General features: G+C 38.2%; 1 protein-coding gene across 4 annotated transcripts in view; it reads left to right on the top strand.

Moving 5' to 3' along the window:
• LOC134638517 (UDP-glucuronosyltransferase 2A2-like) overlaps positions 1-12,072 on the top strand; it is a 28,889-nt gene that overhangs the window by 1,960 nt on the left and 14,857 nt on the right. For 2 of the 4 annotated variants that reach the window (XM_063489207.1, XM_063489206.1), the window contains exon 2: positions 7,075-7,083. In XM_063489207.1, coding sequence (XP_063345277.1) covers positions 7,075-7,083 — 9 coding nt within the window. Of the gene's footprint in view, positions 1-555; positions 776-6,962; positions 7,356-7,802; positions 7,821-12,072 lie in introns of those variants that run through there. The other 2 variants (XM_063489209.1, XM_063489208.1) reach the window with 2 other exon arrangements.

Genomic DNA, 12,072 nt, shown 5'->3' with positions numbered 1-12,072 from the left:
TTTTCTACAAAACTTTTAAAAACTTTTGTATTTTTTTAACTATACCTAGAGCTTATTTTGCCACATTCAACATCAAATTTATTATTGGAGGCTGTGAGCATTTCTTATATTAAAAACAAGGAGAACTGGATGAAATATGATTTTCTCACAGATGAAATCATGATTATGTGTTGCACGCTGCGCTAACCTGCTTTGTTTAGTTCATTTTCTCCAAGCTGTTCCACTATAACAGATGTCTATTTAACATGCAAGTTAAATTTCAGCTTAAATTGCTTCTTCACGTTTATTGACATCCCCAAGTAGTCCACGTGTGCAATAAGTAACTAAATGTTTAATGGTTTGTTAAATGGTTATTTGACATGTCTTAGGTCACCCTAAAACTAAAGCTCTCATCATTACGGTAAAGTTCACAGTAACACTGCCAACTAAGACTTTTTTTATATTTTAAAGACTCAAATCAGCTCGAAGCACTTGTTCAGGTTTATTGAAACCTTTTTGCTGTCCAAGTGTAAAAATCCTACTCCAGATGTTTCATGGTTATTTGACATGTCTTAGGTCACCCTAAAGCTAGAGCTTTCATCACTCATGGAGGTACAAATGGGATTTACGAAGCCATCTACCACGGCGTTCCCATTGTGGGCATCCCCATGTTTGCTGACCAGCCAGACAACATGGTCCATATGAAAGAAAAAGGAGCTGCAGTTATTCTCAATGTGAACTTCATGACGGCTGAAGATCTTAGAGATGCAATCAACACAGTCATCAACTACAAATCGTGAGTTCTTTGAATTATATGTACTTTTGATTAGGATTTGAAAGTATAGATTTTATAGCAAAGATGAATGTGGGTTCAAGAGTATGAAAAGTATGAAGGCAAAGCATAACATACCTTAAACCAGAATTATTTGCAATTTCAAGTCACAGTGATCAACTTACACTGAACACAATCTGGTCTTGGTTTCTCATTTGTTTATTTATTTTTTAATTTATTTGCAGTATGTTTTGGGGTGCTTTATAGAGCCTTTGCAAGGCAATTTTTTTTTTTTAATAAATGTAAGTTATGCTGTACCTTACTAAAACCACTGACCCCTTTATTGTCACTGGAATGTGCATGTATTAATTTGGCAATACAAAAAAGGTATAAATGTTTTGGCAACACTTTATAACACAAACTACAAATATGGTGCAAGTATGCTGTACTTAAGTGCATTTTGTGGGCAACAAGTCAGGTTTTTGCAGGAAATAATGAAAGAAGTACACTGTAAGTACCCTGCACTTTCTGGAATGCGAGCCATATTATGGAGTCACCTGTGAAACAATGAAACAATTACACTGTAGCACCCACAACTAAGGCACAAGTAGCCTTTAATTACATGCAAAGTTGTGTACCAAGTCAGGTTTTTGCAGGAAACAATAAAATAATTACACTGTTAGACTACAAGTACCCTGTAATTAAGTGCAATTTTCGTGCAACATTTTTTTAGTTAGACAATAACACAACCCGTGCCCCACAAAGCACAGGGTACTTGTTTCATCATTTCTTGCAAAAACCAACATTGTTGCCAGCAAATCTGCAAATTGCACGTAAGTGCGGGGTACTTGCATCTTATTCGCTGGTCGTGTTAAAAAGTGTTAGCAATCCTTTACACTGATGGAATAGAAGAACACACACCAAGAATGCCTATTCACACAATCAAATTAGTTTCACTTAAATCTGCAACAAACTAAAGTTATTTCCATGTCTCTTATTAGGCTTTGAGACCATGACATTTAACGCTGAATTTGATCCAGCTTGGAGTCTGAGCTCTAACATGCAGCCGTCTCCTTAGAAATAAACAGCAGCACCGAGACTACACAAAGTGATTAAATTATTAACTGGAGATAAGGGCTCTTTACAATAAATTTCAAGATTAATGATTTTCTGTGCCTTATTTAAGAGTTTATTCTTGAGGTTTTATGTTCTTTAGAGATTTTTAATAATTTTAATAATTTTATCATCATCTGATGTCATCTCTGACTGGAGTATTTGGCACTCAAAGGGATCATTTCATACAGAAGCAGAGTCACATGACCCACAAAACACCTCTTTTTGTGTGAGCGCACACAGAGCCTGAAGCTGAGAATATTATTTTTCTGCTTCATAGGAGAATTCAAAAGACAGATTGACAGCATATCATAATGGTCTAATGAGCATAAAAGTTCAAGTACCACAAGTTTTTTTTTGTTTGTTTTTTAAATTTATCTCTTTATTCTGATTTTTTGATATAAAAAAAAAACAACAACACCAACAAAGGCAACACAATAAGCAGTCTGAGACATGTAAAAGGAAAACTAATAGAGTATGGTAAATAATTGGGTCTACCAGCCATTTACACATTTGTCCTGACAAACCCAACCTGCCATTGGAGCGGGGCTGCCCCTCTCACTATAGTTTCCCTCAGATCATCAGGTAAGTAATCCATTGGAGGGCGCCATATATCCAAAAAGATATTGTCATTACCACTTAGTTTTGCACACAGTCTTTCCATTGGTAAGAGTCTAAAGATTTCTTTATACCACTGAGTTATTGTTGGTGGTTTTTTATTGATCCAGTTGAAAAAAATACATTTTCTTGCCAAGAACAATAATTTACATAGTTTATATTTTTTTTTTATCTGGACATTTGTTCAGAGTTGGCAGCCCCAATAAACACTGAGCTGGATCTTTTTGTATTCTGCTTTTAAATATACCCTTTAATTCTTTTGTTACACAGAGCCAGAATTTTGAAATTTTTGAGCAAGTCCAAAGACATTGCAAGTAGGTCCCTGCCGCAGATTTACATTTAGTACATTGTGATGACTTACTCGGATCAATTTTATTTAGAAAAGTAGGCGTTCTATACTGTCTATGTAAAATGTTATATTGTGTTTCTTTAATCTGTTATTAAGAAATAATGAATGTACAGATTGTATGCACTCACTCCATACATGATCATCACAATGACACTGGAGGTCTCCCTCCCAACTCCTGATAAGTTTTCCAATATTATGTTTGTTATGGCCTTGTAGTGTATTGTAAAACTGTCTTATAGTACTTTTATCTGCGTTTAAATGTAAAAAGAAATTTTCAATGGGTCCTAGTTGCATTGTATTGTGCAAAGTATCAAAACTTGAAGTAATTAAGTGACAGGCCTGTAAAAATGCAAAACAAAATCAATTTGATGTATTCCATATTTCTTTTGGACCTGCTCAAAAGACATACAAACATTCCCATTAAACAAATCACCAACCACACGTATTCCTGCACAAAGCCATCTCTGAAATACTGCACTTTTCATTCCAGGTGTAAAGTGCCGATTATTTATAAAAGGTGTTAGATAACTCGGTATAGGATTACTTTCAGTGTATTTGTTCATATCACGCCATGTTTTTAAATAAGCATCAATCATTACTTTGTTGTGGTTTTTAATATATTTACTCACTAGTTCACTTAAGAGATTAAATAGCGAACATGTCCAGGCTTCTAGGGGATTCTCTGTCTCTTTTAGATATGTGTGGATCCATTCATGTATAACTTTACTATGGCATAACCAGTTATAAAGCAAAATGTTAGGAAAGGCAATACTTAATCATACTTAATCTGGGTTTCTTACCCCTCCAAATAAACCTTGACAGGTCTTTTTCAATTTCTTTTACAGTTTTTTTGGTAAGACTTATCAGGAGCATTTGCAAAGGATATAAAAGCCGTGGCAACACATTCATTTTAATTAAATTTATTCTGCCCATCCAGGAGACCATCCATCTAGAAAGATCTTTTTTGACGCTTTTGTGAACTATGTCTATATTCTTTTTCAATATAGTTTTTGTATTAAAATATAGTTTTTATATTTATAGTTTTTATTTAGTTTTTATATTAGGTGAAATGTATATCCCCAAGTACTTAAATCCGGAACCAGACCAGGTAAATGGGATGCTACATGTCATAGGCAAATTTCCCAGTGGCATAGCAATAGTTTTGTTCATATTAACCGTATACCCAGACAGATATCCAAAGGTTTCTATAGTAGACATTACAGAAGGTATAGAATTCTGGGGATTGGTGACAAACAACAGAACATCATCTGCGTAGAGTAAAATTTTGAATTCAAATTCATGAATTTGGTATCCAGATATACTTTGATTATTTCTAACGGCCTCAGCCAGTGGTTCAATTGCTAAAGCAAAAATTAATGGTGAAATCGGGTCCCCCGTCTTGTTGATCTTGTAAACAAGATTCTGAGGATTTAATACCATTTACTACAACACATGCTCTTGGGGTGACATATAACAATCTGATCATATCTATAAAGACCTGCCCAAGCAAAATTTCTCCATCACAGCAAACATATATGTCCACTCAGCGCAGTCAAAATACTTTTCCGCATCCCCATCCCCCTTTTCCCCCCATCCCTTGTGGAGTCGTGTATATGGGAGTCCACGAGGGATGGGTATTACATGTTTTTATGATTTTTTTTAAAGATAACACTTTTCTAAGCTTTAGTGACCTGTCTTCTTTGTAAAATTTGCGCTTGTATCATTTCTTCCGCTATTTTCAAATAAGACACTGTGCATCTTCTATCTTGGAAACTTATTTGAGCTGAAGTCTCACAGTAAGGCTCTTATAACACAAATATATACCTTATTTAAGACATGGGGCAATTACTGACCCCCCCAAAAATGCTTCCAGGTGGGAACAGGACCTGGGCCTTAAGTTTGGGAAAGATTACTGGGACAAAGTAATTGACAGAATTCATACCTCGTCCTCATGTGCAAGACTCTCCCTTATTCAGTTTAAGACGGTATACAGATTGCACTTCTCAAGATCTAGACCAGTGGTTCTCAAACTTTTTGCAATGAGTACCACCTCATAAAATATATGGCTCTTAAAGTACCATGCTTATGACCGACATTAAAGTACAGTAATATATTCCTATTTAACACCACATACAGTTTACACAAGACAATTTTATGTCTTATATGAATGTTATTTATTTAAACTGTCATAAACAGGATGTGACGAGTGATAATATAACAACTGTACTGCATTAAAACATTCACAGCAGGTGGGATATCCAATCTTTAAGTGATGACCCGATGAACCCTGATTCCGGGTCCAAACTACTCTGCATTTATTAAAGCTGTTTTAATGCTTTTTATTTTGTTCTATTTATTTTGAACAAGCCCCTAAAAACAGTCAGTGATCACTGTCGGCCTCTCTCGGTTTTTATTACCGCTAATCATTTTAAAGCTCAGTTTTTAAAACCTTACGATGTAACTACAGCCCAGCCCATGCTGCAGAATATTAATGACTAACCTTGTATTGTGGATGGATTATCTCAGTTTTTCTCCTGACTGAGGTTTGGTCCGTTTACAGCATCCAGCCTTTCGATTACATTTGTCCCTAATCATCAGGAACTCTCTCGTCAACTTTTATCGAGTTGTAAAAAGTTAGCGATCATCCTCCAGCTTCACTGTGTTTATGTTATGCTAAAGTAGCTGTGTAGCTAGCCACCGTGCAGCACATAATTATATACCAGCTAGCCCAACTTCAGTAACCCTACAAACGTCACTGCTGTTTTGTTTTCTGTCTTCATTTATGTTGGAAGTGATAGCAGAGCTGTACGTTTTAACTTTTGCTGTTGCGGTTAAGCTGCCGGAATTTTGGCTTCACGACCCTCCTTCGTGGTTCGTGCACGTCAAAGCTCAGTTTGCTCTTCGTGGCGTTTCAACTGACGACACGAATCACTATCATGTGGTGGCCTCGCTGGATCCGCTCTCCAGCCGCTGTGTGATGACCTTCCACCCAAGGGAAATACACCGCTCTCAAGACACTGCTGCTGTGGTGCTACTCCCTCTCCGATGCAGAGCGGGCCGATAAACTCTCTCTCTAAGGCCTGGGTGATGGCACAGCTCTCGAGCTCATGGAGGGTATGCTGTCCTTGCTAGGAACGGACGACGGCGGATTCCTCTTCCTCCGACAGTTGCCGGTGCGAGGTGGCCTTGCCAACTCCCCGCTGCTGGCCGCAAAGGATTACCACTCACTCACAGAAGAAGTGGATTGCATTCTCCTGGTTACCAGGAGCTTCGGCATTCAGGCGATAGCTCCCGACTTACCAACGGCACCTCCTGCGCCACAATTCTCCCGGGGGCCTCCAACTCATCGATGGTGGCTAGAATCGCGGCACCGCAGAAAAGGGCTGTGTTTTTACCATCAGCGCCGTGCCACCTTTGCAGTTTTAAGGCCCAGGGAAATAAGCCTGCCAGCGCTCTGTAGTGGCTGTGACCGCTGGCGATAAGGACCGGCTGCTCTTCACAGAGGACTCGCGGTTGGGTAGACGTTTTCTGGTTGACTCCGGCTCACAGAAGAGCCTCGGGAGTCAATCAGAAAACGTCGGGAGCCTCCACAATGGTACATTATTCAATCTTTAAAAAATTGGAGCTTTCCCGTGTACCAGCAGAGAGAGCCCAAGTACCACTAGTGGGACGCGTACCACAGTTTGAGAAAGACTGATCTAGACTATCTAAAATATACCCCGACATTCCTGACCTGTGCAACAGAGGCAACACCTGCCCCTGTGATTTAACTCATATGTTTTTTACCTGCACAACACTTCAGTATTACAGGACATTTTGTTTTGAAGTGCTCTCTCGTGTTTTGAGTGTTACACTCAAGCCTTGCCCACTAATTTTGAGTACCATGGCTTTTTTGTTTGTTGTCTTTGCTTGTTTGTTTTTTGGGGTTTTTTGTTTTGGTTTTTTTGTTTGTTTTTGGGGAGGGGGGGGGGTCTCTGTGTGTGTGTTTGTTGTAATTGCCTGAACTGTGATAACGTATATCTTTGTATCATTTGATACTTGTTTTATTAGCCCTATATAAATAAAGAGGAAAAAAATAATAAAAATGTAACAATTCAGATTATGTTTTTTAATTCATATACACATTCACAGGTACAAAGAAAATGCTATGCGGTTGTCCAGCATCCACCACGACAGACCCATGAGTGCTCTGGAAGAGGCAGTTTTCTGGATCGAGTTCACACTGAGAAACAAAGGGGCCAAGCACTTGAGGGTCCAGGCACATGAGCTCACCTGGTACCAGTATCACAGCCTGGATGTCCTGGGCTTCTTCCTCACTATAGTTCTACTCCTCATATTCATCTTCATCAAGACCTGCAGTTTCTGCTTGCACAGGTGTTGTGTCAGGAAAGGAAAGACCAAAAGGAAGGCTGAATAACAACTGAACTGAAACAGGTGCTGAGATGTTGTACCAGTGCAGTATTTGTTACCTACACGAGACTTTCTTTCATGTATGTTGAGTTTCCCACCATCTTATTCTTTATGCATCACCACTGATTACTTTAACTGAAGACAGGTGCACCAATTTGCAGAAGTGTACCTGAAGTTAATCTCACATTAAAAACAGAATGCTGATTGACTGTTGAGTTTTGCTTTTTTAAGAAAAGAAAACACAAAATTCATTCTATGCCTTTACTTGAGTACTACTCATGAAAAGTCACCACTGTGGGTCCTCTTGGCACTACATGTGGTCAACATTTATACAAATATGGAAGATGGGCTCCAAATTGAACTTTTACATACAGAACTCATTAACATAAATCACATTAACAAAAAACAAACTGCCCTCCATGTCCTGAAAGAGGTTTACACAAAATAATACATTTGAATCACAGCTAGTATTTGTTCCCCCTCCCCCCACATGAAGTGTACAGGAATAATTTTATTTCCAGCATTTTATTTAAATTTTCCATCTTCTTTGACTTTCCACAGCATCAGCTCCATACAGGCAGTAGCATCTTCTGCAGTGTCATGGCCACAAACTAAGGGGAAAAAATAATCTTTTAAAAATTCAATGCAATTGAAATCAACATCGAAGAAATAAATCTGATATCTGCTGCATGAGTCTGTGGCATTTAATGTTATAATGAGTCATATTAATAAGTCATCTTATTTAGAATGTAATGATATTGTAATAACAGGTGGTAAGGCATTGTGGTGCCCCCACTTTCCTTCTGAGGTATTCAGCTGTGAGCTTGTTGAGGGTCAGTTTGTGAGGGGGGCCCAGGCGGTGGGGAAAGACTACCGATGTATCCACCACCATCCCATGGAGCAGCTGCAGTAAACAGGAAGATATCTCAAGCTTTTCTTATTGGTTAGAACTTGATAAATTACTCTGTTTTACTTTCAACATGAACTATAGCTACAGAATATGAACAAAATATGGAGAAGTAACCAGTGACTCTTACTGCCCAAAACACTTAAAGAGGATATATAAGCTGAAGCTGAAATAGGGCCCAGCAGTACTTTCATGTAATACCACTTTGTGCCGTAAAATTGTGCAGTGACTCACTGTAGCATGCTCTCTGCCCTGAAAGATGTAGGAAATATAATGGAGAGTCAGAGGAAGTATTGGTCTTCTAGTCAAAGGGACAGCAAACAGCAGCTGAAACACTTTGATGGTGGCCCCGTCATCACCACTAGATCCTCCCAGAACAACACCATGCTCAGTTCAGAAGAAAATAACATTGGAGCAGCTTTCCATCACTGCACACAGCTCTTCAAGAATAAAATGAATCAATGATCCTTGAATAATAGATTGTTTTGTTGACTGCTACCTGTTACTAACTGTTCATATATGTTTGCTAAGGTAGCTTTTTGTGAGAGACTTTATATACAAAACAATTGCTGTATGTGATTTGCTTAATTAGGTCACAGCAAATAGTGACTTTTTATTTCTACTTCCAGACAGGGGTTGGTAGCTACATTACATTGAGACTTTCCAGTAATGTGCTGCCACCTGGTGGTAAAAGCTTTAGATAAAAATTTGGTTCGGGTAATTACAAATAGTACAATTTGATGGACAAAATAAAATACTTTCGGAGGACATCAGAGAGAAATAAAGTGAGATTACTGTATCATGACATTTGGACCCTTTTGTCCAAAAGTGACTTATAACAAATTAAATTCAGGGTCTACAAGACAAGACAACCAGACCATGACGAATTTTCAATATCTGTTGGTCTCTGTCAACTATGTGTTTCAAATACACTACCTGTCAAAAGTTTTAAAACACCCTAATTTTCCAGCTATTTATTGCAGTTTATGTAATTCAAATCCAATGAATAGGTTGAAATGGTACAAAGGTAAGTGTTGAACTGCCAAAGGTTAAAAAAAAGGAAGTAAGGTTTCCCAAAACTGAAAAATAATGTACATTTCAGAATTATACAAAAAGGCCTTTTTTAGGTAACACAAAATGGGTTAATGATTTAAAGCTGTTCTACAGCAGTGGAGGTCGATCAAGCCTTGAAAGCTGGTTCTACTAATTTCTAGAGGTGTTCCAACTTTTCTGGATTACTTACAACTATCCTGTCTGCATAAAAGCAGTGTTGGAACACACTGTGATACCATACCCTCGTGACCATCAGTTGAACAGTTTTGTGCTGCAGAAAGTAATGTTTCTACAAAAAAAATTATGAGAAAAGGATATTAACAATGGAGGAGGGACAGACCATCATAACACTTAAAAATCTAGGTCTTTCCTACAGAGAAGTTGCAAAGAAAGTCAAGATGTCAAGAGAGACTCAAAGCCACAACTGAATCAGAGGACACCAATTCAAAGCTTGCTTGATAGGCGGCTCACAGGTTCAGATGGTCGTAGTAAGCAAGTCTCAATTGCAACTGTGAAGAGAAGACTTCGAGCTGCAAGTTTGACAGGACGAGTTGCAGCAAGAAGGTCATTGCTAAGATGTCAGAATAAGACAAAGAGGCTTGGCTGGGCCATGAAACACCGCCATTGGACTACTGAAGACTGGAAGAAAGTATAATGGATTGATGAAAATGGATTTGAAATCTTGGGTTCATCACGCAGGATCTTTGTACACCGTTGAGTAGGTGCAAGGATCATTCCACAGTGGTGGCATCAACCGTCAAACATGGAGGAGGAAGTGTGAAGGTCTGCATTCTGCAGCACCGTGCAGTACCCTCTGGTATGCGCCTAGTTGGTCAGGGGTTCATCCTACAGCAAGATAATGACCCAAAACAGAGGTCCAAGCTACACAAGAAGTACCTCAGGAAAAAAGAACAAGATGGTAAGCTCAAAAACATGGAGTGGCCAGCACAGCCTCCAGACTTAAACCCCATCAAGCTGGTTTGGGATGAAATGGCCTGAAGAGTGAAAGCAAAGTAACCTACAAGTGCCACACATTTATGGGAACTTGTGCAACAAATATGGGAAGAACTTTTGCAACGGGTGTGTTCAGCTATTTTATCTGCAAAAACGTGGCTACTTTGATGAGTCAAAAGTTTAGAATACATTTGGGTCTAATAATTTATTCCTTGATCTCTTTTTTTACTCCAATTGTTTGTTTGTACTATGCTTTCATTTCAGAGTGCAGTGAGACATTAAACTGCTTGATTTTCAATAAAAAACTGGAAAAATTGGGGTGTTCTAAAACTGGTAGTTTTTTAAGAAGACACAGTAGTGTATAGTATCTCATCAAATCGAATGCCCAGAAGTTTGTATAGCTAACATTTTTTTATTTTCACAACAGCTGACCTCTGACCTTAATGCTGAGGGCACTGGGATTCAAATTCATCCAACATTTTTAATAGATACACCTATGGATGTATTTGAAAATCCTATGTGACTACCCTTTTGAATTATTGCATTTACAAGATTTTCAGAAAATCTAACATTTGACCTTAACCTCAAGGTCAAGGTCACTGGGAGTCAAACATTCACATTTTTAATAGCTACACATAGGGTGTCAATTTAAAACTCCTACGTCGCCTCAATCTCGAGTTACTCCATTCACAAACTTGGTGTCCACGCCACCCGTCCAGTATGGTGTCGAAAATACCCCAATATTTATTTTATTTATTTATTTTTTAAAACAGCCTGGGGGGTAAAAATGCCTTATGACGTTACTGAATGAACAACTCTGTAACTAAGTGTTTTATAAATCTTTCATTGGTTAATCTAAAAAGACAAAGGGAATCCTTGCAGTCCCCATGTGCTGCTCATAGGGGTCTGATTATTGGGATTCAATACCCATTGCCGTGAACTTGTATAAGCTGCAATATTTCTAGGCGAATCCTGTTGAATACTTTGAGTATATGATAAATAGAAAACATAACATTTAAAAAAAATAAGTGTAACAACAAACAAAAAGGTCTCAAATGGTATGTTCACAACCAATCAGATGTTTTGTACTTTGTTTTACAAACTTCTTCCATGGTTCTGGTTTAAAACATAAATCCAGATGATTTTGTGTCAATTATTTGCACATTAAAGTCTATTAAGGACTGCAGCTGGAAGATGTGAAATAAGCTGTGAAAAACTTAAAACAAAGAAAAAAAAATTTAAAAAGGAAGTGAAGAAGTCACCTTGAGTAAACAGAGATCTGTTTCCAGGCAGTGTCCAATTAGAATCGTGTCAGCATTTTTGAAGCCCAACAGCGTCTCCTGGATATCTCTTAGAGAACCATGGTGACCCTTCACATCCTCCTCACTAACACCTGAAAATCTGGCCAAGTAAGGTGTCACACGGGCTCTAAGCAGAGCTGCATCATGTGCGTTATAAAGCAAAACCTTACCATCTTTGAAATACTGGCTAAACCTTGCACTTGGTGTTGACCAAATTTTCAATATACAGAAAATTTTTCAGACTGCTGCCACACTGTAATGACAGAGTGAGTTGGTATAGTTTATGTAGTGCACAGAGAAAGATGAGGGGTATATTATCACATTACCTGGTTTTATAGTCAGTGACCTCATTTTCAGGTTTAATCCAAGGTGTCGTATAGAATTAGGTGACTCGAGTTGACCGTCACTCTGGATAACTCCAAACCATGAATGGTGTAACACTACAAAGGCAAACATATGTTTTCATTGCAAACTGATTAAAAACAAAAATCAAACTTCAGACATCTTTTTCCACACCAACAAGTTCTGACATAAAGCCCATGGGCACAAGAGTTAAAGGTAGAGTATATAATGAGGTGTGCTGAAGTGTCATACAGTAGTCCTACACACATCAACA

This window comes from Pelmatolapia mariae, linkage group LG12 (assembly GCF_036321145.2).
Source record: "Pelmatolapia mariae isolate MD_Pm_ZW linkage group LG12, Pm_UMD_F_2, whole genome shotgun sequence".
Classification (NCBI taxonomy): Eukaryota; Metazoa; Chordata; class Actinopteri; order Cichliformes; family Cichlidae; genus Pelmatolapia; species Pelmatolapia mariae.
This window is presented reverse-complemented; position numbering and strand designations above follow the sequence as displayed.